The sequence below is a fragment of the Hyalella azteca genome, unplaced genomic scaffold (assembly GCF_000764305.2).
Source record: "Hyalella azteca isolate HAZT.00-mixed unplaced genomic scaffold, Hazt_2.0.2 contig16293, whole genome shotgun sequence".
Classification (NCBI taxonomy): Eukaryota; Metazoa; Arthropoda; class Malacostraca; order Amphipoda; family Hyalellidae; genus Hyalella; species Hyalella azteca.
The window spans coordinates 71,054-96,608 of NW_025946118.1; the positions used below are offsets into that span (position 1 = coordinate 71,054).

General features: G+C 37.2%; 2 protein-coding genes across 2 annotated transcripts in view; both read right to left on the bottom strand.

Annotated features, from left to right (window-relative positions):
* Positions 1-412: 412 nt before the first annotated feature.
* On the bottom strand, positions 413-5,740 carry LOC108682387 (synaptogyrin). Its single transcript, XM_018171546.2, has 5 exons — positions 5,415-5,740; positions 4,077-4,311; positions 3,109-3,248; positions 1,874-2,060; positions 413-1,495 (listed from the first exon to the last, which is right to left on the bottom strand). Exons 1-5 carry the CDS (start codon positions 5,508-5,510, stop codon positions 1,464-1,466), a joined length of 690 nt encoding a protein of 229 aa, XP_018027035.1. The 5' UTR covers positions 5,511-5,740; the 3' UTR covers positions 413-1,463.
* A 406-nt stretch (positions 5,741-6,146) lies between these two features.
* The window catches only part of LOC108682385 (E3 ubiquitin-protein ligase lubel), a 52,474-nt gene continuing 33,065 nt past the window's right edge, over positions 6,147-25,555 (bottom strand). Inside the window, exons 28-44 of the mRNA XM_047884846.1 lie at positions 25,276-25,335; positions 23,821-23,940; positions 23,145-23,201; positions 21,675-22,391; positions 20,459-21,201; positions 19,367-19,516; positions 18,960-19,070; positions 17,962-18,159; positions 16,766-16,903; positions 16,263-16,400; positions 15,529-15,618; positions 14,058-14,188; positions 12,546-12,650; positions 12,321-12,432; positions 11,868-12,034; positions 8,315-8,480; positions 6,147-6,989 (exon numbers count right to left, since the gene is read on the bottom strand). Coding sequence (XP_047740802.1) covers positions 6,960-6,989; positions 8,315-8,480; positions 11,868-12,034; positions 12,321-12,432; positions 12,546-12,650; positions 14,058-14,188; positions 15,529-15,618; positions 16,263-16,400; positions 16,766-16,903; positions 17,962-18,159; positions 18,960-19,070; positions 19,367-19,516; positions 20,459-21,201; positions 21,675-22,391; positions 23,145-23,201; positions 23,821-23,940; positions 25,276-25,335 — 3,233 coding nt within the window. The 3' untranslated portion in view covers positions 6,147-6,959. The remainder of the gene's footprint in view (positions 6,990-8,314; positions 8,481-11,867; positions 12,035-12,320; positions 12,433-12,545; positions 12,651-14,057; positions 14,189-15,528; positions 15,619-16,262; positions 16,401-16,765; positions 16,904-17,961; positions 18,160-18,959; positions 19,071-19,366; positions 19,517-20,458; positions 21,202-21,674; positions 22,392-23,144; positions 23,202-23,820; positions 23,941-25,275; positions 25,336-25,555) is intronic.

Here is a 25,555-nt window from a genome sequence, read left to right on the forward strand (position 1 = left end):
CAGTACATCAGGCAGGCACTTAAAGCAAATAAAAAAAACGATTCAACACAAGGTGTACAGGACTATATTTTTAATTCAGAGACAACCCAGATGAGGTAGCGCAGCATTATTTCAATTATTCAAGTCTAGACCCAGACGTGGTAGCACAGTAACGCAGCGATTACTACTAAAGACTTAACCCAGACGTGGCAGCACAGTAACGCTGCGATTACCAAAGACTTAACCCAGACGTAGTAGCACAGCAGCACTTCAATTAAACATGTTTAAACTTTAAACCCAGACGTGGTAGGGCAAGAAAGCTCAGAATACTTAACCAAGTGTCGCAGGTCAATTTACTAACACTAGAGAGGTGATGAGGTACGGTAATCTCACTTCCAGTCTACATTCCACGCTGAAAGGAAAATGAAAGGAATTCGGCAAAAAATCCCAACTTATGAACAAATGAAGAACTAAAAAGATATGTAATTCAGAACATAGCAAACTAAAAACTTTCCATCTCATCACAAAAATTTTTCACCTGTCGGGTCCAGTCTGAGTGCAGTGAACACAAGGATTCAATCACGTCAACACATGACCCAGAAATTTGCCTGAAACTAAGCAGCATTTACTCACGAACCTTAGCGCTGTAAATAAAGTTAACAATGACAATAAAGTTGAATAATTCCAAAACTTTGGCAAAAAAAATTCACACTGGAAGTGATGGACATGCTAAACACTAATTGACTAATAACAAACGTGGTAGGAAATACATCGTGAACAAATTATCTACACGGGACACTGGCGCAAACAATTTCTTCTTGCTTTCCATCAATCACTTTGTGAGCAGCTCGCAAATGTTAGGTAAATCCTTTTTTTAATTGATTATATATGATACCGGAAATGCAGAGGATTGAATATCAATATTAAAATGTACAGAGATTGAATAGTACAACAGTATTTTATCATAGGTGGTATTTGTTGCAATCATGAAAATTGTACATCAATCACTACATGGTTCATGAGATAACTTGAAGTTCATTTCTCGGGACTGAGATATACGGTATGCCTTCAAGGTACGAATGACACTAGTACATAAGGGAAGCAAGATATCCAACATACTACGCAACAGTTTGTAAAATGAATAAGAGTACCTAAAAAAAGCACACATCAAGCACTATTCTGACGGGGCATTAGAGCAGACAGGTGATTGGTCCTCAAAAATAAATTTCTGCTGAATCATTGGACTAGAATTGAAGGGTATGTTCGAGACTATTGTACCAATAGGTTATATTATTGTAACTATGGAGAACTTTTACAAGACGACGAGAAGTATATGTGCCACTGCTAATGCTTTAGTTGCGCATTAAGCGACTGACGTGCTGCATGGTCGCTCAAATGCCGAACATCAATGACGCCTGAAGGCAGAGGCCAATGAAGAGGCCAGGTTTTCAAGTGGCGCACCGCAATGCAGGGAGGGCGCCGCCTTAGTAGGGTTGCTGCTGCTGTTGTTGAGGGTCTGAGGAAATAATGGCTTTAGAATCAGGACACTTAAGTAAGTACCTATTTCAAAAGTTGTTCTGGCTTGGAGATTTTATTCATGAAGAACTCGTCACATATATTAACAAAACAGCGTGATCTTGCCACGATCAATTCCATTGAAAATACCTCAGGATAAAAAGGGGGTAACAGATAAGTAATTAGGTAAAAAAGAAGGAAACGTTCTATAACAGGATATTAAAAAAAGAGAACATTATAGTTTCCTTTAACGAGGCTAATTAAAAAAAAATCCAAAAATATCTTCAAATAGCCTCAAAGAATAAATAAGAAAATTTTCTCACAGAATTTGTTATAAAGGTAAAATAAAAGCTTGCTAAAAACGCATAGAAGAACAGACCAATTTGTTGGAGCCCCCCAAAAGGTGGTTGAGCATAGCCACCCTGAGGGTCTGTAGCATCAGGGTAGCTTGTATAGCCACTCTCTGCCGCAGCCACAGCAGCGTTAGGGTCCACTTCATAGCTGGGGGCAAATGCCTGAGCAGAGCCTTGCTTGAACCGCAAGAAAGCGAGGTAACCCAGACCAGCCTGAACACAAACGCATAAGAAAATCATGGATGTAAAAACATTAGTAAAACCTATCTAATGCTTTACAACCAAGACCAGCAAGGTTAACTGAAACCAGCCTGAACACAAATGAACAATAAAAATACATGGATAACAAAAAAAAAATGCAGTGCAGTGAGTGACAGAGAGCACATTTTCTCGTCGATGAAAACTTGAGGTCACAGACAGACGGGCGGACAGACAAACAGACAGACAAACATGGCGAGCACAATACAGACAGACAGACAGACAGACATGGCGAGCACAATAGTGCATTTTTTCAATAAATGAGAAAATGCGCTAAAAAGGCAAATATTGAAATGCCTGGTGATTGAGACTACAGAATTCAAGAAAAAAGGGCACTGAACACAGAAGTGAAAAATGTAACAAATTAACCTACAGATGTCACCAATGTACAAGGTGCTTGAGGAACAAAGTCTTCAGTTGCAAAATCATGAGTTGCCAAAGTTTACTTGGTCTCAACAAACTGGCACATCAAAATAAGTTTGGTTATGCCACACAGTTCTTTCTTGAGCATCCACAGTGAAAATATTATTTTTTCCAAGTTTTGCATGAGGAGGCGAATGTACATGAATGATACCAGATAAAAAATAAAGGCATTTGTGCAGATATGTAAAAAAATGTAGAAAATTTGTACTTTATAGCTTGGCTTACAATAAATTCATCTTGAAATATTAAAGAATCTTTAAACAATTAAACAAGGTTTCCCAACCCAAAATTTTAGGAAAAATTCAAAATTCTCCCGATTTTTTTTAATTTGTAATATTTTGAGAAAAAATCTAGTTATTAGTAAATGTAGTTCCTCTGTTTTTGTGCTAGAAATCAATAATTACATAGATCTTAAGCTCATGAATAAAATGTTTCATCACTAATATTCAATATAAACACAAACAATGTGCATTAAAACTTGTCTCAATACTCTTTAAAAAAATGCTAGACCAACAAAAACACTGCATAATAATACAAGAATGAAAAAAATGGGACACAAGCAAGACAAAAAATTTCTCACCCAAGTGAAGATAGAGAAGAAGCAAAAGGCTATGGCAGCCTGCATGTTGCTGACGCCTATGTTACCAGGAGGTGCATCAGACTTGCTCCACTGGTTGGTGAGGTAGCAGAAACCAATGAAGTACAGCAGTGACCAGAAGCCTAAGAAAAATTTAAATAAATTTACATATTCTCTGAATGAAATAAAATGACTCATGAAACAGTTTCAGCAATGTTAGGTATGACTTTTGATTAATCTGAAGAAATATTGAACAAACTCCAGCATTTATGAATATTTTTTTTAAGTAAATAGAAGTGCAAAACCAATTTTTTAATTTTCATTGCGTAAGTGAAAGTACAATTATTTATCCTCACAGTCAATTTTAACCAGGCTCATCATTTCTTACATTGCACCAAGTAAATTATACTTGGGTTTGATTTGTGCCTGCTAATCCACGAACACTAGGAACAAATTAGTAGGCTTAGGTGCAGAGGAAAGTGCTGAATTTAAAAGTTTGAACATAAACTGCCTTTGACAAACCTAGATTATGACCTCTTGGTTTAACAACAATCCTTTGATATTATGACCAAAATAGGTATAAAACCAAAACTAGGATATATACTTTTGCACCTATCCCATGATATTATATACAAGCAGTTTTCATGATATTAGCAAGACATGAGTAATATTTAATGGTTATTCAGATTGTATAGTACAGATTTCCTTCAATCCAAATAATATAAAGGATAAAAGACAAAAATTTGAGAAAAATAAGACTAGAGGCCACATAAAAATTAAGACTAGATTCCCATGTCATGAAGTTTATGAACTAAGCAAACAAAATTAAATATTCATACAAATAGGATTTAAAATCAATTAGAAATATACACCCATTCACACTATCAATGCCTTACTTAGGCTTATGACATTTCATTAATCATGCAGAAAGAACTGGTGATCAGCCAGAAACAATGTTGAAAATCACTTACTTGAGAAGCCAAGGTCAGCCAAGACATAGCGCTTGCGGGTCTTGATGGAAGACATTTGTTCGAAGAGAAATTCTCCAACCAGGAAGCCAATGCAAGCCAAGAAAGCAATAACTGAGATGCCAGTTCCATAATTGCAAGCATTGCCATCTCCATTGTAGAGGCAGACCTCATTGCCTTTCTCATTGTTAGTCCAACCTTGTGATGAGATGCAACCAAAGATGATGATAGAAAACAGCTGAAATATGAGAAGAGATCAGGTTAAAAAATACACCCACTAAACACATTTCTGGCATGTCAAGGAACTACCTACAGTTGGAAGAGAATAGGAAAACATAAGAAAAAATCAGAGATCAATCAAAATTTTGTAAAATTAGAGATAAAATTCTAAGAATATCAGTTTAATTCCATACAAAGTCACAAGATTTTAAGAACCAGAATTCCAGTTATAGAGAGACATTCAATGTGCAAGACAATTTTTTCTAGTTATTTCAACAAATGCAGGCATTAGTTTTAAATGGATACAAGAAAAAGATCAACCTTTAGTTAAGAATAGTTTGTTGATTGGACAAACAGGTCAAATTTAATGCAAAAAAAAAAAATATTCGGTTTGTAATATTTACTATTATTTGATTCCTATCCAGTTTGCAACATTGAAGGCAATGACAAATTTTGCAAGCAATGTTTGAATGCTAAACTTTAGATACCAAGAAAACCAAGATAAAAGGCAAGATTCTGTGAGAAACTTGTTAGGAGTCCAGTGTTGAATTTGAGGGTTGTAACTTATAACATATGAAATGATTTATATATTGATAAAATTAGACAAAGGAGCCTTCCCTTTTGTACTCGGCCAATAATCTGATGAACTTGAATCAAGCATGTGGCAAAAGGCAAGGTTCAGCTGGATTTTTATTCAATAAATAAATCAAAATTCCTAAAATTCCACTCTAGTTATTATGCCATGTGCCATGTAGCCAGCAGAGACATACAAGAAAATGCGCTCTCTGTCACTCACTGCTGTGAGTACTGAGTTATATTTTTTTGTTTTAGTGAAAACAGATATAAGGAAATGTTTACTGAAGCAGAATTTTTGTTTTTTCTTCTTTAAGCGAATTGATGATACTAGCGATTGGCGAGTAAGGTGGTACCGGTAGCTAGCTGGTTAAACTCGCATCAAAGGATCAAGCTATTTTTTACAGCCAAATAATTACGGTAATCGTCAAGTTGAGATTAATCCGATGCGAACAGAAAATAATAAGTTATGTAAATAGACTCATGAGTCATGCTGGCGAAAAAATGTTGAATAAATCAGACGTCAACTTAGTATATTAGAACACTTACCCAACAAACGGCTCTTAATATTACTTGAGGTCTTTGAACGAACGTTATAGGATCGAACGCAGCTCCAGCTTTACCGACACCGTACGCACCCTCCATGATTGCGTCTGTGTATGACTTCAGAGACTCCCAGTTTCAAGAATCAAGGCAAACACAGCTGAGGTCATGTTCTCATAAAAGCGTGTAAACAATAATGAGAATTCGTATTTTAGACTGTCAAATACATCATCATAAGCTAAGCATAAACAGTGTTCGGCAGGAATATGCTACTCAAGTTTCAAGAACAATTTTCTTCTTTTAGCTTGGGAGTTAAATTGATCTGATTGCGTTTCCGAGATTGCTGGAAATGATGCAGACGACCTCAGTTTGCGCATGACTTCAGTCTTAATCAATCGCAAGGTAGAAACGCCTTCGTATCATACACGCCAAACCCAAAATTCGTATTTAAAAAATCAATTTTAAACGTAAGACGATTTAAATTTGCACGAACCGTTAGATTTTTGAGTTCAGATAATGGAATGAGCGCAGTTATCTGTGAGCGGCCTGATCCATCTAGCGCAATTTATTATACATTTAGTTCAAAATGTGAAGTTGTCGTGGAAAATTTTCAACTATTTCTCCGGAGTTTTACCATATTGAAAATAAATCAATCATAACCGATTCAAAAGATTTATTGTTAAGCTACTCGCACACAGAGCGTGGAGGGCTGGCTGGAGTCACGTGCATAAAGGAAGAAATTAAACAAATGGGAGATGGAATTTAAATTTTCATTGAAAATGTGCTGGTGACGTTACAGAGTTTTATACTATATAGAATCTTTATACGAAACATTACAGTTTTATTTTTTTCGAACAGGAAAGCATGTATGGACATATTAGTTCAAATAATCAGACTGTTAATGATCTTTAATTAAATCATTGCAAATAAGTTTAAGTTATGCTTATCGTGAAAACACATTACAAAAACGACTTTCCTGAAACGCATGAGCAATCTTGTCCTTGTAGATAATTCTTTACTTAGATAATAATAGTTGAGACCTATTCGTAGTTATTCATCGCTACCGAAATACTTTCCCTGCATATTTTAAATCTTGAATTCGACACCTCCAAAATTAAAAAATACGCGATGAGGTGAACTTACAACTTTGAATTGTTAATCCTCGTGAAATGATTTACTGTGAAAATGGCATTAAAAGAAGCCAATCAATTTGTGACTTCCTAAATATTCCAGAAAATATTTAAAAGGCAGATATTTCGGTGGGGACTCATGAAATTTAGAATTATCTTTTACTGCTTGATAACCAATTTTCATATGAATATTATAATGGACTAAAGATAACATTGTTCTCATTGCGGTCCCAAGTTTATGAGTTTTTCTTTCGAAAAATAATTTAGTGACTTTAACCCAAGCCAAGATTCAATTTACAAATCGTTTAATTAGTTTCATTTAATAACGATCGCGATTGTTTTGATTTGATATTTAGCTATAATTTATTATAATTTGCATACATTCGGACGGTAGGCTGATTTCTGCAGTAGCGGTCGACCTTCACGACAGCGGCAGCTGTTCCTTGATGAGCTGAAATAACAAAGGTAAATGAAAACGAAACAATAAATGAAGAATTGAAGTGCATGAAATAAATTTGATTACGAACAAATAAATAGGTATATTACGTGCACGAACTACCTTAAATACGAACAAATAAATAGGGATATTACGTGCACGAAATACCTTAAATACGAACAAATAAATAGGGATATTACGTGTACGAACTACATTTAAATACGAACAAATAAATAGGGATATTACGTGTACGAACTACATTTAAATACGAACAAAATAAATATAGATATTCCATACACAAACTAATTTCGATTAAGGTTTTAATGATTGGTTTATTACCAAATTAGTATGGTAGCACATCTTGATTGACGTAAGCAACATATTCTAGAGGAAAATCCCTCCGTATTGTAATAACAAGACACGTCTATCAACTGAGTTAGTTTGCATTCAATTAACACAGTGACTTGAATTACATCGAAAACTAAATGGAGCAAGACAACCTACCACACGTATTAGATTTATAGACTTGATCACGAAATATATTATTATGACGAGACATAAGACAATATGATGCAGATATAATTTTTGATACAATAATACAAATTTGTTCTAAAAAATGTCACAGCCGAAATATCGGTGGCTGCTGATATTTCGTAGCCGGACGTTCCTATTGCATTTACTGAACAGTTGAATTTACGAGGCTACGTAAATTTTAAAATTTTCAAATTCCTCGTAAAAAAATTTACGAGGCTACGTAAATTCAACTCGTATTGCAACAGTTAAATTTATTGCAGCAATCACTTTAATTCATTTATTTATTAAAACAGTTGAAATCACAGAACAAACAGCCAACGGTCCTATAAATATGGAGATCATGAAGAACTTAAGAGGTCAAACGGTTAGTATTTACAAAATAATTTAAATTACGTTATTTCGTTTCGTTATTTACTTTCGTTTTTTTATCAGCCTTGATACGCTGTTATGACCAAAATCTATTCTCTCAATCGAAGACTTATAACTTATTTTGTCCACTTCGATCTGCCTCTATCCTACCAAATTGACCATTTAAAACGTTATTTTTTTAGGCTTTATCCCTCCTAAGGATCGGGCTTTATCCCTCCTAAGGACCATATTTTATCCCTTAAGGACCGGGCTTTATCCCTCCTAAGGACCAGATTATATCCCTTAAGGATCGGGCTTTATCCCTCTTAAGGACCGGGCTTTATCCCCCCTAAGGACCGGGCTTTATCCTTCCTAAGGACCGGGCTTTATCCCTCCTAAGGACTGGCCTTTATCCCTCCTAAGGACCAATTTTATGGTCATGGCGTTATTTAGTCCACCTTAATGAGCTTATCCCTGTAGAGCTTCTCGGACTCCCAGCGGCGGACGGGTACGGCCTTTCCGTTGCGGCGGAGGCAGACGCGCAGGTCCGCCTCGTCGAAGATGATCACCGGGTCGAGGTGGTGCGAATTGATCTTCTCGACCAGATACTCGACGTAGTGCAGTCTGCCGCCCCACATTATGTCCAGAACACTCATTATGTACCGCTATTAATGCCGCATATACATATATTATGAATCACCATATCGACATGTTATGCCGAGCATGCCGAGCCTGCCGAGTATGCACAACCGGTTATGCCGAGCATGCTTAGTATGCACGGCCGGTTATATCGAGAAAACTGAGTATGCACGACTGGTTATATCAAGAATAGTGTATTAATGCGACCAATAATATCATAAACATTAAATGGTCACGGAAAATGTGCTACAAAACAATGCCTGGATACAACTGGTATGATATAAAAAGCATCGAAACGATGCAGCTTAGAGCGGGTTGCAGTTTAGTTCGTTAACAGCTAACAGCGAGTTTGGTCGTAAATACGAGTGACAATAATAATATTTAGTACAACGTGAGTGGAGTGTTTTACTTTGAATGTCTTGTCTTTCGCGAGTGATCGAGTAATAATTAATGCTAAGCGATTTTTGTGTACGTAGCTTATTACCTTATATTCAAGCCTGGCATTTTTGCGAAATTATAGATATTGTCTTGCGGGTCTCGACGAACTGAACCCCCACAAAAAATTAGCCTTTGAGCTACTTAATGCCTTGTAATTCGTGAGAAAATGTAAGGTCCTATAAACTGTCAATAGAAATGACTCGTTGCAAATACAGAAGTAAGTTCAAATTATTTTAAGATGAAAATCACCAACTTTAAGCCAAAAATGAAATTTTTTCCTTTGTGACGAATGTTCCTTATTATGTGCTGGAAGTCACGAAAGTTGAGCCAAATAATGAATTTTCACTTATGACAAATATATGAGTGAGCATGTTATAAGCTTTTCGCTTGGAAAAAATTCATTAATTTTCGTACTGATCAATTAAATGAAGAATTACATATGCAACGGGCGACATGAAGGATGGAAGTTAAGGCGAAGAGAATGGAACAGAAAAGACGCATTTCGAACTATTATTAAAAACCATGCAAAGCTTTATAGAAATTAGTTACAAAATCGCGCTAAAAGAGCAAGCCAAGCTCAAAACAGGTAATTAAATCAGAAGGTAATCAGCTTTAACGATAAAGTATACAAGCCTTATTTGCCAAACAACACAACCTTGTTAAGAGGATGCAAAATAAATCAAACGATGTAATCTTCCTCACTCAAAGTTCTTTCCTCAAAAATAGTACAATTTCTCAAATAAGTAATTTAGTGTATTTAATCTTATTCTTATTTCAGTTGTGTACTGTTTTGTCATCGGCCCCTCCTTTCCTTCCTTCATCACGTACATTCATTAAAATAATTTCCGTTTTTTAATTTCTGTTCCATACATCGAACCCTTTCCTTCCTTTGAATAATCCTTCCCAAAATCAAGTCATTACATCGTTTGACTAAATACTCCTTAAAACCAAGTGTCATTAACTTAATTTCAATAAATCCTCCCATTGACTAAGTAATTTCCTTTATTTGAATAGATCTTACCTTAAAAAATTAATTTCATTCGTTTAAATAGATCCTGTCCAATTCAACCAAGTCTTGCCTCTACTTCATAAGTCCCTCCTCCTCTCCTTAAGTCCTCACTGTTCTTAGAACCGAGACCTCACCATTCCAATTAACTCTCCGGCAGGCCAGCTCCTCACCGTTGCAATTAACTCTCCGGCAGACCAGCTCCTCGATCACTGTTGCAATTTACATTCCTACAAATTAATCCTTGCTCCTTACCTTCCTGACGCGGTCTTGAAAGCTGGCTTTGGTCTCGCCCTCGAGCTTGCGCGGTCCGTCGAGATTTTCTCGGCGAAGTAAGTAGTGTAAATCCTCCTCGTCGAGCAATGAGATAGGGTCTAGTTTGTATTGATTTATAAGCCGCACCAGTTGTTCAGTGAAGTGTATTCTGTAAAGAAGGAGTCTATTCAAATTTCCCGCGTTGAGAAATTTTGTTCTTATTTTATGCAGCAAGTAATCGTAAAAAATTTTGAGCGTGAAAAAGTTATTCTCCAAGAAAACGAACATTGTCTGGATTCATGAAAAAATTATTTTCGCTTATAGAACGAATTCAGAAGTTTAGACTCCATGAGAAACGATTCGCTGGAATTGCATGAGCAAAACATTATTTTTCTATCGAGATATAGAAACAAATTAGGCTTCAGCATTCGTTAGCAATTTTGATGCGTTTCTTATACCGACATTTTTTAACGTTACTAACACTGGTGTGCGGTGTTATGAAATATCAATGTTAGCTCAGTGCTCGCAGAGGGGATCTGGACTCACCTGTAACTCATGTCCGAGTTGATGAGTGACGCACTCAGTAGCCAAGTTGTTAATTAATTCTTTGTACATTCACTCATTAGTTATATGGTAATCATTAATAATTAGTTTCAGTAATCTACTTCATCAAGGACTGAACTATGGCTAGTAATGTATTTAAAGTAAGGAATTTGAATCCTTTTTGAATATTTTATGATTCACTTCGTTGATAAAGCTTTAATGATAGCTGAGAACGCCGCTTTCAAACTATGTAAAGAAATTTTAGGCATAGAGGACATTGGTCAAGGGATGCGTTAGAGCGGTTATTTTTAGGCAAAGATCTTTAAAAACCATAGATTAAGTGTTTCATGGTTTGAAAACCATAGAATAAAGGTTTTTCGGTTTAATCTTAGTAATTTCTTACTCTTTGTCATCGCATTTGGAAAAGTATAAGGGAAAAACGTGGGTTAATAGGTAAGGGTATAAGTACATGAAACTTTCTAAGATATTTGTATAGCATTAAATTAACTGGGTTAAGTCAAACTGGTTAAGCTGTGCATAAGATGAAACCAGGGGCATGATGAGAAAACTAATGAAAAAGTACAAGTCATTGTCTCTTCTGTTTGAATTTTATGATGTGAGTGAATCGAACGGCGCATTAATCCAAACAACAATTTTATTAAATTTCCATCTCCTTAATATTTTTATAGATACGCAAAATTGAATAAAGTGCAGTTGCGCTTGCGCATCTGAAAAAGCAAACTTCGTCATTTATTTGTTTTTTTTTTTATTTTGACACTTAACTCATGGCCTTCCTTAAACAATAAAAATCAAAACAACAAAGTATAACGGGTGAAGAGCAAGAATTCTGTAATTGCTTCAGTCGGTTTTATATGATTAAATAGAAATTCTGTTAATTTTGTCATGACGTTAATTTCACGTTGTAACTCTCGACATGTGACGTGAGTGACGGTAAATCCAGCTTTGTTTCCATTAGTTACCCCGCCAATGTATTTCGAGTGGGAAACAAATTTTAGATTCGTCGGTATAACCCAAGAAGCTCTTGAACTATCAAAACGTCTTCCTAAGTCATCCAAAGTGATGATAATTTATATCAAATATCCTAAATATGGAGCAGGATGAAAGGTTACCTGCAGAGTCCTGCGTTTCCTTGAAGTACGGATCGCCCACAAATGTCATCCACGAGACCGTCCGGGGTTTCTTTTTGCTCCGGAACCTGACACTGCCTGCGTTGTGTGTCCGCGCCGCCGTGCGTGTCATCATCGCGAGGCTCCGTGTCAAACGGAATATTATTCTCCTGACGAAGAAACAAATGTAGAACCGATTTAAAGTAAGCATTGGCTTTACGATCGATACTTAATTCCAAAATCATTATTATTAGAAGTCAAAATTTATCGTGTATATTGAAAAGATGCAATAATTTTTTCTATAATTAAAAATCTCACGATAAACACCTCTATTTATAAGTTTCTCAATACAATATTAAAAAGCAATTAACAACTAGTGAACTACATGTGGCAATAGCTGACTTTGACTTGAACTTCTCTATAAAATACCAGACCCTAATGTTCTATAATAAGCACCTTAAGCAGCTGCTGCAGCTGCGGAGGCTCCTTATCCCGCAGGTAGAAGAGGCAGTTGCGGGGGTGGTGGGCGTGTAGGCCCAGGCGCTCGCAGTAGGGTCCAACTGGGCACCTGGAGCGTCAAAAATCATCATTAAATTAAATTTAAGTATGCCTGAAGGGCCCCTCACCTCGCGCCCTGCCTGAAGGGCGCCTCACCTCGCGCCTTGCCTGAAGGGCCCTCACCTCGCACCCTGCCTGAAGGGCTGGCCACAGCCCGAGCAGAACTCGTACTTGCACTCAGAGCAGGTGAAGTGCATGCAGCCGCCCTTGGCGAGGCTGTACTGGAACCTGCGGTGATTGCGTGAAATGATTAGCCGTTATCATTACCGGTGATATTTTTCTTTTACCATATCATTAAATTAATAATAACTAATTTAATTATTAAATATATATTTATTGAACTTAATAACTGAATACGTTTAATTACCGTACCATTAAATTAATGATAATAGATCATAATCATTGCAGTTGGAGATCGGTTCCATTTATGGAGTGAATAATTACAATAATTCTTGATTAAAAATTATGTAGTGAAGCACATAGAAGTGAACCTTTCACCATGCAGCCATAATGTCGTAATCTGATGAGTATAGCATTAATTTATTGGAGTCATTAATATATTGGAACTATTAGTCTATTAGACCAGTTGGCTGGTTGCCGGTTTTTAACCACACAGTAATTTTTCTGATTGCGACTAGAATTTTCACAGCTAAATGTGAATTTCGAACATCTAACTAATCATTCCAATTTTTTGTGATCTTAACGAGTCATCCACTCAGAGCATTCAAAGAGTATGAAATAAACTCTAATTCACGGACGAGTGGCTTTGACTAATACATTTCCATAAATGCTTGATTCGGCCTGATAACAATCCATGTAATTCTTAATAGCTTGCATGGACTCCCTCCAAGACATGGTAATCCATCATAGAATTGTTTTCAAGTTACCAAATACTCATATTATTCTTTAAATCTCACAATCCTTTTCATCATATCTCCATGCGAGTCTAACGATAGTTACAGTTATTTCCAGTGGGTTGTGTCTACTCGTTCCAAATTCAACAAATACGTTCAACTGACCTCCAATTCGTGTGCCAAATTACGATATAACTGTTATTTTAGAGAGGCTCAGGATGTGATCAATCAATCTAAGATTTAGAACAGAAGTTTCAGATTAATAAAATGTTCAAATTTCTTACTTACTAGGTCCTTGGAAAATAATTCTGAACTGTACTCCACAACTGTACGTCAAACATTTTCTATTTAGGAAACTGTAGTTCCAAGATTTTCAGCCCTTGGGACGAATCATCTGACCTAGACTTTGGACAGAAGTTCTGATCTACAGTCAAAAGTTGAGGTCTAACCAGCACTTAACGGTCTCAGTTCTGACTTACACTTAAGACTCAGTTCCGACCTGCATTTAGGACTCAGTTCTGACCTTCGTTTATGACTTAGTTCTGACCTAGGTTTATGACTCAGTTCTGCCCTGCGTTTATGACTCAGTTCTGACCTACGTTTATGACTCAGTTCTGACCTGCGTTTATGACTGAGTTCTGACCTGCGTTTATGACTGAGTTCTGACCTGCGTTTATGACTGAGTTCTGACCTACGTTTATGACTCAGTTTTGACCTGCGTCTCAGTTTTGACCTGCGTTTATGACTCAGTTCAGACCCATGTTTATGACTCAGTTCTGACCTGCACTTGGGGCAGGTGATGCCGTTCTCAGCGAGGTGCTTAGCAACGCCTTGGGCCTGCGCCTCAGGGTCGTTCTCATGCTTCCATTTGGCGAAGGCGTCGCAGCTGATGCCCTCGTGTTGCTCTTCCCACTAGACATACAAGTCATGGTTATTATTCAGCGTAGTTTTTCAATATATCTTCTACTTATGTGTTTTTCCAAAGCAGTTCATTTTACCTCTGATAAAAAGTTCAAGTTAGTGCAGACAAAAGAGACGTTTCAAGTACACCAATCTGAATACAATTCTCTCCTCTAAATTTTTTCAATATTTTTTCTACTTATGTCTTTTTACGAAGCAGTTCATTTTACCTCTGATAAAAAGTTCAAGTTAGTGCAGACAAAAGAGACGTTTCAAGTACACAAATCTTAGAATGAAATTCTTTCTCTTCAAGGCGCGTACCATTAAAAGGATTTACGATTTTTGGCACACCGTCAGTCAATCACTGACGGCTTTCCAAGCTAAACCAAACAATCACAGACGAGAAATCAGCCGTATTTGTGTACTTCAGCAAGATTTGGGAGAGTGACTTCAGAAAAAATGAACGAGGATTTTATTTGGTATTTTTTTACTAAAATTGATTATTCAATGTAGCCATTATGCATTATGTTTTATGTATTTTGAAAGCCAGGATTCCGATTAATAATAATCGTTTCTTTAATGAAATAATATAATATTTTCTGCCAGGGGAATAGAGCATAAATTATTTGAAAATCTTAAGGCTGAAATCATACAACAATTTGAGTTGTAAATCATCGGCATTTGTGAGGCTAAGCGAATAACTCGAAATTGAGGCTGGCTGATTGATTAGTATCATTTTTACTAATTAAGTGACATTAAGAGCATTCAATTTCATTAAGGAATGTAAAACTGAAACAGAAATTACCGTAATGCTGAGTGGCAGACACTGCATTTAATTCCTAGAATTAAGAGACATGGTTCAATTAATTCGGTTACTATTGTTTCAGTTCTAAAAAAAGTTAAGTTATGTTCAGTGTTTGAACAATTACTGCCATGCAGACGCAATTAGTGAATTTATAAACAATTTATAACTTGGAACTGATGAGAAATTTTTTTGGGTAAAAATTAATTCCACGAAAATAACTTGATTAAAATCAGTAATAAAAAGCTTTACTAAACTCGAGTTAATAGAGCAAAATTGACTCAGTAAAATCAATCAAGGGGAACAAATTATGCGAAACTTGGAAACCAGATCTTACCTCAACACTAATAAACGGAAAAATTCATGAGCAAAAACTATATAAATGCAACCACTCTGAACTTAAACTATAATTAAATCCGACCACTTTACATTTACGCTTAGACTTTGAGTTCCAACCCCACAGTGAACATTACCAAACGTAAACTCAGCTAGAGTTTGAAAAAAATTTGAAAAATAATATGAAAATTCTAAAAATAAGAAATAAACTGACCGGCAGGCGGCAGTGGGCGCACGTCACGTCGCGGCAGTCCGGACAAATCAGCTTCCGCGCTCTAGGGTTTGCGATGAACCCAGAGGAGCACTGAAAGAAGTAGCGGGATAGTGTGCATTACTAGCGTCACACCTGAGACCATGTGGATGTTATTTTGGCGATGTGATAAAAGATGTTAGCAATATACCTATAACCATCTACATTCTACAGAGCTATTCGATCATATTATATAGCAAGGATCATCCAATAGGTTGTTATGGTTACCGGGGCACCGGGATGCTTAGAAGAATATTAATGCAAAATGAGATAATTATGACAGCACGATGTTGGCATCGAGCATAAAAAGTAAAATAGCGCTTCAACTAGAAAGCGATTTCGAACAGGCAGTCGCAAACAATCTGTTACCAACATCAGTGGAATGTTTCGAAGTCCAGAAATGATCTTTTTTATCAAAAGTTGTCGGCTACACAAGACAGGGAGCGAAGCTCAAGATATTCTGCCTGGATATCTTGAGCTTCGCCTGGCAAGGTATCCTTCCGTCAAGGGAGGTATCCTTCTGTCTTAAGGTATCCTCCCGTCTACTAAACCCAACAACTGAGACCCAAAGTAGGAAATCTCGGACGGTGGCTCAGTAACACTGCCCCTGGTAACGCCAAATCCTATGCTTCTGCTAACGAGCACATGGATGCGACCGAGGTTTTTATAACAGATTAGAAGCGATGCGTCTCATTCACCTTATTGCACCATCTGAAGTTTGGGTCACTCATGAGTGACAAGTCGCGCAGTTTGCGCTGGAAGAGCTCGTGAGTGTCAGCGTCCACGATGCTTTTTAGGAGGATGTCGAGGTGGTTGAAGTACTCGGTCGCCGACTCCTGCGAAAGGGTTAACAATGAAGGCACGACATTTTCTTAAACATCACTTCTGAACCTTCTAATTTATTCTCAGTTATCCATTTTGAAACCAATCATTTATTTTAAATAAACTTGCTTTATATCTCAAAAATAGTTTTGTATTAACCGTTCGCAAAATTTAGCCCAAAAATTTCCAGTATGCATGTCTAAAATCCATTTCTATTAACCAAAGCTCTTCTCAAATTAATTAAAAATTAGAAGGAAATTCAGTCCCAAAAATTAAATTTGAATAAAATTCAAAAACTCAATTTACAATCATTCAATTTTCTGTAAATTATTTAATCTCAACATATATTATTGACCAAACAACAAGTTCTCGCTCTGACCTCGACCGTATCCAGGTTGGGCTCGTTGCAAAACGGACATCGTAGCTCGCGGATATTCTTGGTTTTTATTTGGTAGGTAAAGTACGTCTTGGCGCAGTCCATACAGCAGCGATGTGTGCAGTATAGCATCGAGACCATCTGTGTTAGGTGAATATTTGAGTCATCGACACCATATGATTAACATTCATACCTCAATGCCTTCTGCGTTGTTAGTATTGGGTCAACATTAATGCCATCAAAACCCTTTGTGTTTAATGAACATTCTGGGCATCGACAATCTGATTGACATGTGCAGACTATAATGTTACCAGAGTTGTTGGTTTCACGTTAGCATCCGTGTAATATTAACATCACTTACTTTTTTGTGTCACGTCAACTCATGTTATCAAAGAAATCAACCCTTTGAAACCGATAGCATTTGTTATCACTTAGGTCCTTAGCATTACTCCTCTTTAACCCTGTCAGTAGGCAGTCTTGCATTCGTTCTACTGATCAAAGTCGTGAGGGTATTGTCAGTAATGGTGAATAAGTAATGAATGTATAAACATGCAGTACTTCCTCCGTCTGATTGTGATCATACGGTCATCTAGGGGTTGTAGTTGGGCGATTATATTTATATTGTGACACAATCGACACGAAAGTAGGTACAGAATTCCATGTAAAAATTTTCCGTCTAATTTTATGTAATCACGCGAAAACAATCAAATCAATGACTTATTATTTAATCTTGGATTATTGAAAAAAATGTGGTCGATTTCTTTCAACAGTTTTGTTGGAAAAAATAAAACAAATGATATCGTATCAAACTTTAGTGCCCATATCTTTGCCTTTGAATTTTATCCCCAATAGCTGCATCGAGAACTTTTTGCGGCATGACATTAATTCGTAGGACTTACCTCAAATATGAGTTACTTGAACTCAAAGACCTCGCACTCCTGCTGCAGGAAGTGCAGGACGCTACCTGCAGCACTCACCTTCCTCATAGGATACTTCTCAGCGCAGAGCTCGCACTCCTGCTGCAGGAAGTGCAGGACGCTACAGCACTCACCTTCCTCATAGGATACATCTCAACGCAGAATTCACACTCCTGCTGTAGCAAGTGCAAGACGCTACAGCACTCACCTTCCTCATAGGATACTTCTCAGCGCCGAGTTCGCACTCCTGCTTTAGCAAGTGCAAGACGCTACAGCACTCACCTTCCTCATAGGATACTTCTCAGCGCAGAGCTCGCACTCCTGCTGTAGGAAGTGTAGTGCGCCATATATGGAGGAGCATTCCTGGGCAGCGGCTATGGAGTCTTCCTCATCGAAGCTGAAAGTCAGGAGCTGGGCGGCGAGCTCGGCCTTTTCGTAGCTGCCAGCCTGCCCCTCTGCCAGCAGCCGTCGCACGGTCCGCTGTCAATTGTATTTAGTTACTTGATATTATTTGTCACTTGTAATGTATTACATTACTTTGTAAGAGTTGTTCATGTTTAATACGTTCGGGTGTGCAAAATATAGGTTTAGCAATAACGTAAACGGTTTAAGTAAGGCTCAACCGTTCCTGCACCAAAAGCTAATCAAGGTGCGCGTATATATCCTGACCATGGCACAAAATCTTTCTCCCTCCTTTAATAAAATTATTTCCGAAATATTACATCATCGCAACTCCAAGAACTTTGAATTTGGGCATCACAATTTTTCCTACTTCTTAGCACTATAAAAATGTTTAGTGTAAATTGAACAATTAAAAATTCTTCATTACGATTATATCACAATATCTACTATTAAAGTTTGGTGCTACTGAAACCTAAGGATGCATTGTTTGCCTTCAACATTCGAATTTAAGGGCCGGAAATATAACTTGTACGACTCCTATTCCGGCGCCAAATATTTAGTAGCATCTTTAATGTTTTCAAGAAGACATGAATTAAAAACCATGGTTGAACTAGTATAAGGTTGACCCATGAGATGCTCATTTTTGCGGATGTAGTATGTTTTTCGCCTGTGACGTCACTGATCTCAGTGACGTCACGGGCGTCAACCAATCACCGAAACGCGATCAAACCAGTCAACCAATCAGTCGTGAGAATGACGGGATTGTTTATGTTTCTCGATATGTGACGTAACAAAAAAGCTGAGCTGAAAGACGGAACTTCTCGTGGGTCAACCTTATATAGTTCAACAATGTTAAAAACTATGTAAATGAGACTCACGTCGAAGCGGAGCTGCTCGTACTCAGAGGTCTCTTCCGCAGTCCGCGGAGTAGCGATCGCAGTGGCTGCGCCTCCGTCGTCGGCGGCCTCCACAGTGATGGTCGGTGTTCCCTGCAACAGGTAACTGTGTTACTGTCTTTCCTACTCCATTTTTTGACCATGTTTATTATGTTAGTTACTTGCTGTGACTATATTTTTGTTCAAGAAGTGCTAAAGTATTCTCCATAATCATACTGATACCCGTTTCTCCATACCGAAAAAATCATTTGAAAATGCACTGTTATTTTCATTGTTGTATTATAAAAACTATTTTTTTTATCAGCCAAGAGGTTTCTATACACTGTATTATCTTATTTGTCCAAATAATTACCCGAAATACCCATTCATGCCCCGGTTAGCGTCCTCACCTCTTGCTGCATTTTTTGGGCATCAGTAGTTTGTTCTAAACCCTCGCCCTCTTGCAGCTGTGACTGCAAACTCTTTTTGATGTCACTAACTTGCTGCTTCAGCGCCTGCACCTCCAAGTGGTCAGGCTCACGTCCTCGCAGGTCCTCAAGCTGGTCAAAATTGCATTACATTATCAAGGTATCCATACTCTGTTTATCATCAGCTATTTAGCCCAAGTAGAAACTAAACAATCCTAGTCGGGTTAATTAGTGTCGAAAGTCATCTAAAATGAAAAATAATTGCATTCGGTTCCTACTTACGTAACTATTTATTTTTTATCGTGGCTTATTATACATTGGATCTTCATGGTTACACTTAATTGTGCTGCAGGCGTTAGAATGTTGAAAGACAACTCTTAAGAGCCAATTTTTTTTCTAAAAATTGCACGAAATGAGTTTTTGAATATCAAACTGTAAAAAAACGTTGCAAAAATCTATTCAAATATGCTGAACGAAACGCTTTTCTTGCAATAATTGGAGTGAAAAAAGCAAGATAGTAAAATAAGAGCACAGTTTCATTTATAAGCAAAATATTTGGAAAGAAAAGAGAAACTGGGGGAAGGGAAAGAAGATTGTCGTCAACGAGGCAAAAATACAGTTTTGATTTGATCAAACAATAAAATATTAAGATAAGTCGAACGAAATTGCTTGAATCATGCAATGTTTTATAACACTCTTTGCCGGTCAACATACGTGATTTCGCACGACGTTTAATGTCAATGACTCATACATAGCACGGTTCTTTAAAAGCTAATGAGCCACAAGTAGAATATTTTTGTTCACATTACAGACAAAACGACAGACATAAAAAATTATGTTTTTTTAGTTTTCCTCGCACAATCTCCGTGACCTAATGAATGCTGAAAAGTGCAAGTGCGCAACAAAACAGTGTACATGATAGTCTCAAACATTAGATAGGTCTATTCTCAACTGGAACATAAAACGATAAAGATTGTAAAACGAGATGTTTAAATTGTCTGGACCAACTTTCATGCACTTTCAGTCGAAAGGGTGAAAAAATCTAAAAAAATAAGGAAAACCCGACGAAATTACCTTGTCAAGCAAATTAGAGAGCAGCTGGTGTCTTTGTACGCTCACCCCTTGCGCCGGAGCCAAATTCTCGTCCTCATCCGATTCCTCTGATGAGGCGATCTTCACCTGCACCTGACTTGAGTGTTGCTCGTTCGACGGCGCCGGTGTAGAAAACGCCGATGTTTCGCTTTCCTGAAGACTGACTTGAGGCCTATTTCCCAACGATACCCCGGGTGTTTTAGCTTTAACAGTTGGAATACTTGCACTTTCGTTTGAATCTGATGCTGAAGATTCTTTAGAAGTTCTTTTTGCTAAAACTTTTGGAGAACGAATGATGTTAGATGTTCTCGTCAAATTTGACGGGTCTCCATTTAAAGGCTGAGTCTCATTTACAGTGTCTGACAATTTCTTATTTTGAGCTGCTTTACCATCTGTGATAACTTTGGGTTTAGTAGAAACCGGGCCGTATATTTTTCTCTCCCTGACACTTATTGATATTTTTTCCACTTCTTCAGGTCCATTTGGACTCTTACTTTGAGACGTTTCTTCGGTTTTCTTAGACTTATTTGCGTTTTTAGGAGATCGCTTCACTGTGTTAATATTTTCTTCAGCCAGGAGTTGTGCTCCGCTTGTCGATGCTTCTCTGTCTTCTGAATTAAGTTCTTCAGGTGTTGTTTCTGGTTTTTTAACAGACGCTGGTGATGAAGGAACTTTCGGGGACGATTTTTTTAGGTCCTTAAATGCTGACGGGTCTTTTAACGGTCCTGTGGTGGGTTAAAGTGTAGATAAACGTACACAAATAAATAAGAGAAAGTCGTCAACGGCCAATCAAGGTCTTCCTACCTTTAATTGGTCAACTGATGCAACACTAAATGCCATACTAAGGTACATATGTATTACATTAACGTTTGTTAATCTATCCGAATATAAAGTAAACAAGCACATGCTCAGGCTTCATGTTACAAATAAATTTTGCAGAAAAGTTATAGTTATTTCAATTTTTAACAAATGATAACAAATATTCAGTATAACGCACATATATCATTAGACTGTTTTTAACTCTAGCTTCATTCAAATAATACTTATTGGCTCACTGGAAAGCAAACACTCTTAGTTCAAGACCAAATTAGTTGAATCAACTATATTGATGAACTAGGAAAAACCTACTGACAAATTTAAGTAAATATAGAAAAAGAAGAGAATGAAGACATACACGGATGTGTTCCACCTCACTCACCGGGCTCAGTTTTTCTCACCCCTAAAGATTCAATTTTTAATGAAACTTGAGAGCTGGATTTGAGTAAACTGTCCAGCTCTCTCCTAATGGAGTACATAGACTCGTAGTCGTTCTGATCCACTTTGATGGTCTCGGCATGAGCCTCAGTATTGGCTTTTATTGCCGTGTCGTTATAATAAACATTAACATCTGGTCTACCTCCTCCACCAGCTGCAGTTTTCTTTGGTTCTTCATCAGCAGGCGGAAGTTCAGCACCGGCTTTTCCGTTGGGTGACATATTAGCATCAACATCTGCAGACGCCCTATCAAAGACACTTGACGATGTGCACCCCGTACCATCTATCCCATCTGAAGAAGTCCATCCCAAGCCTTCTATTATGTACGAACTTGACGGTTGAATTAGAGAAGAACTTTCGTCGTATCCTTCAGCTTCAAGCACTCGAGGAGTGGAAGAGTCGCTACCATCGCTTCTATCAGTCAATTTGGTATCCTTATAGCTTTCGGAATCACCGTCAGGCATGACAATATCGCCAGATGTTCGACTTTCGTAAGTAGTATCCTGGTGATGGTTGGTGAATTTTTGCTCCTGATGTAGCGCGGGTTCTTTCCGAGAAGGCTCAGGGCTCGGGAGAGGTTTAGGGGTTTTGTCTTTGGTTCTTAGAATCGAAGGCGTAAGCAGACGGACTATTGAAGTAGCACTGAAGGGGAGCTTGAAGTCTTTGTGCGGAAAAATTGTTCAAGAATCTAAATAAGTTACACAAGAATACGGGAGCCCCTGATCGAGATGCTAAATCCAAAAAAGTAGTAAGGAAATAAATTATTGAAAGTAATAAGGTTAACAGAAAACCAGATGAATACTAAATCATTAGATAATGGACTGAGTATGCTGATTATTGATTATGGAAAGAATAAGATTATTTCTAAGCATCAACCGACTATGGAATTCAATTCTAAAACACAATATAAGCAATAAAAAATTTAGCAAACATAATGAAGAAGCAGTACAAGCACAAGAAAATTAAATGCAAGAATTTCATATGGATGGAAAAATAATTATTTGGTTCAGCAAGTCAGTGAAATATTTTCAGGAATATTAAATAAAAAAATTGCAAAATTTTCTCAGCGTTGAGGTCTGCCAAATATCTCGCGGCTTTCATGAATTTATACAATTTGTACTACTACTTAACATACTATATCCACGTGCAATTTATTTTAGAGTAAGCATTTCAATTATTAGCAGGAATCGTGCAACAAAATGTCTGTGCAAATATGTTTTTGTCTATGACAAAAACTTGCTGCAGAATTTTAAATTTCTTCACACAAAAAATTCGCTACCACATTAAGGCTCTTAAATTTTCGTACTAGCATATCGGCTGCTGGATAAGCAAAGCTAAGCTGGGAAGAATGCCTAAAAAGAGGTGAATGCTAGAGATGCGATTAAGTTGAAATAAAGTTTGAACTAAAACTCACTTCTGGCTGATGACCGCGACTGAACGCGTCCAGATTCTGTTCGTTCGCTCATCTCCTCTGAGTAAATGACAATAAACGAAATATATGGAAAAAAAATTGTAGCAAAATACATAATAATTATGTTACTATGAACAAAATAAATACATTACAAGCTCACTGAAGATTATAAATTGATTAATTAGCAAGAACAAAACTACAGCATCTGCTTTGCAACCGCAACGCGTTGTAGGAACTGTGGATGGCATTGCCCAGGGTTAGCATCCGTGATTAACACAGCACATCAGTGAACCAAATATAACACCACTGCGGAACAAAGCGTAAAATGAAATAAAAATTGACTAGCCGATAGAGAATTATACCGTGGATAAATAGGCACGTTACATATTAGGGAAGTTGTTGACGCAAAAATTAATGGAATTGTCGGAGTAATATTTTAACTGCCTCTCACTTATGAATATAAGTTTGTTTAGCTAAAAACTGCAAGTAAATTGAGGTTCTACGTTCAATTGTAGGAAGAAATTAGCAACAAAATGGTTAGAGAAATAAATAAAAATATTACTGGCATATTTTACCATTTTTTTGCAGCTCATTCTAGTTTTACAAAATATAGCGTTAAAATCGTTTTTTTTACAAAATTACAATTAATGAAAGGTCTGAATTTGGCCACACTTCTCACCTTCTTCAGGTATGGTGTCCAGTGATCGCAAAAGGTCGTCGTCTTCTGAGTCAACCTCGCCTATGATCGTGGAGGCGGGCGTCGAACCTCTGGACGACTCTTCGGGCTCGGGGGAGTAAACTGCAGCCAAAAGAATTCCGATCACTATTAATGAACAGAGTTAGGCAGCGAAAATAATTTTGCTTCCTGTTTAGAAATGTTGTCTGCATCGAAAGAATATCCGATCTCTCTAAACGATATCATATCATAATGATGTCGGCGCTCAAGAATAGGCCTGGTGTGGCCTGTCGCCGATTCTTGTACTTTTCGCGACACAGATCTAAAAACAGGTCATTTGTCCAGATCTTTTCAAAACAGACGATAGTTTGAAATCGCTACTAGATTAGTCAGAACATATTCTCCAAGAACACATATTCTCCAAGCTTTATATAGTCTTTTCTTGAGCGCGTTAATACTCGGGGCGTCAACGATGTAATCAGGGAGGCTGTCGGTGACTCAAAGCGAGAAGAAGTTTTGTCGCGTGGATGAGTTGCCGCAGTTTTTTTTAGTTTCTAGCCGTGGCCCCTGGTGTTGGTTCTTGCTTCAAATTCTAGTAATCCTTCAGGGACCTTGTATAGACCATGAGTATACTTGAATACTTCAATGAGGTCACCATGCAGAAGTCGATGACAGTGGCTTGGCAGCTAGATAATCTTCAATCTTTCTTCATAAGACTTGCCCTTCAAACCTGGAATCATTTTTATTGCACGTCTTTGAACACTCTCTACAAAATTTTTTAATTTTCAAGTTTCGGTGACACCATGGCGTTTCCAAACTCTAGGTTATCAGCATAAAAAAATTATTGTCTCAGTCTTAAATTTCAAATTTATCAAAATTGTGAAATGTGCAGGCTTCGGGATTTAAAAGTGTGATTAAAAAAAGGTAATGCCATCGATTTCAAACGGAATCTTAGGTCAATAACAGCATTTTGTCATTATAATTTAAACCAAATGCAGGATAATTCAGCGATCGATTATTTGAATGCTGAGGTTAGCATCTGTGACTAACACTGCATATCAGTGAACCAAATACCACACCACGTCCGAACAAAGCGTAACATTAAATAAAAATGAACTAAGTGATAGAGTAAATATAGCGTGGATAAAGAGGCACGCTACATATTAAGGAAGTTGCTGACTAACAAAAATTATTGGGATTGTCGAAGTAATATTTTGACTGCCTTTCACGTGGGAATATAAGTTTTTTAGCTAAAAACTGCAGGTAAATTGAGGTTCTACGTTAAATTGTTGGGAGAAATTGGCGATTTACAGCGTTAGAGCAATAAATAAAAATTAAACTGGCATTTTTAATTTTTTTTCCAGCTCATTCTAGATTTACAAAATGTAGCGTTAAAATCATGGTTATTTGTACAAAATTACAATTAATAAAAATTCTGAATTTTATCACATTTCTAACCTTCTTCAGGTATGGTGTCCAGTGATCGCAAAAGGTCGTCGTCTTCTGAGTCAACCTCGCCTATGGAAGAGAGAAAAGCCTTCTTGAAAAAACTACAAAAAAGTCAAGTTTTTTCATAAACAAAAATTTTTTTCAAATCTTCTTGAAAAAAAACTAGAAAATACACACTAAATCATATTGCCAGTTCGAATGAGCTCCCTCTATATTATTAATTAATATAATACGAAGATATCATTGGAAAATTTTGGGATGGAAATTTTGTGGATTTTTGAAATGTGGG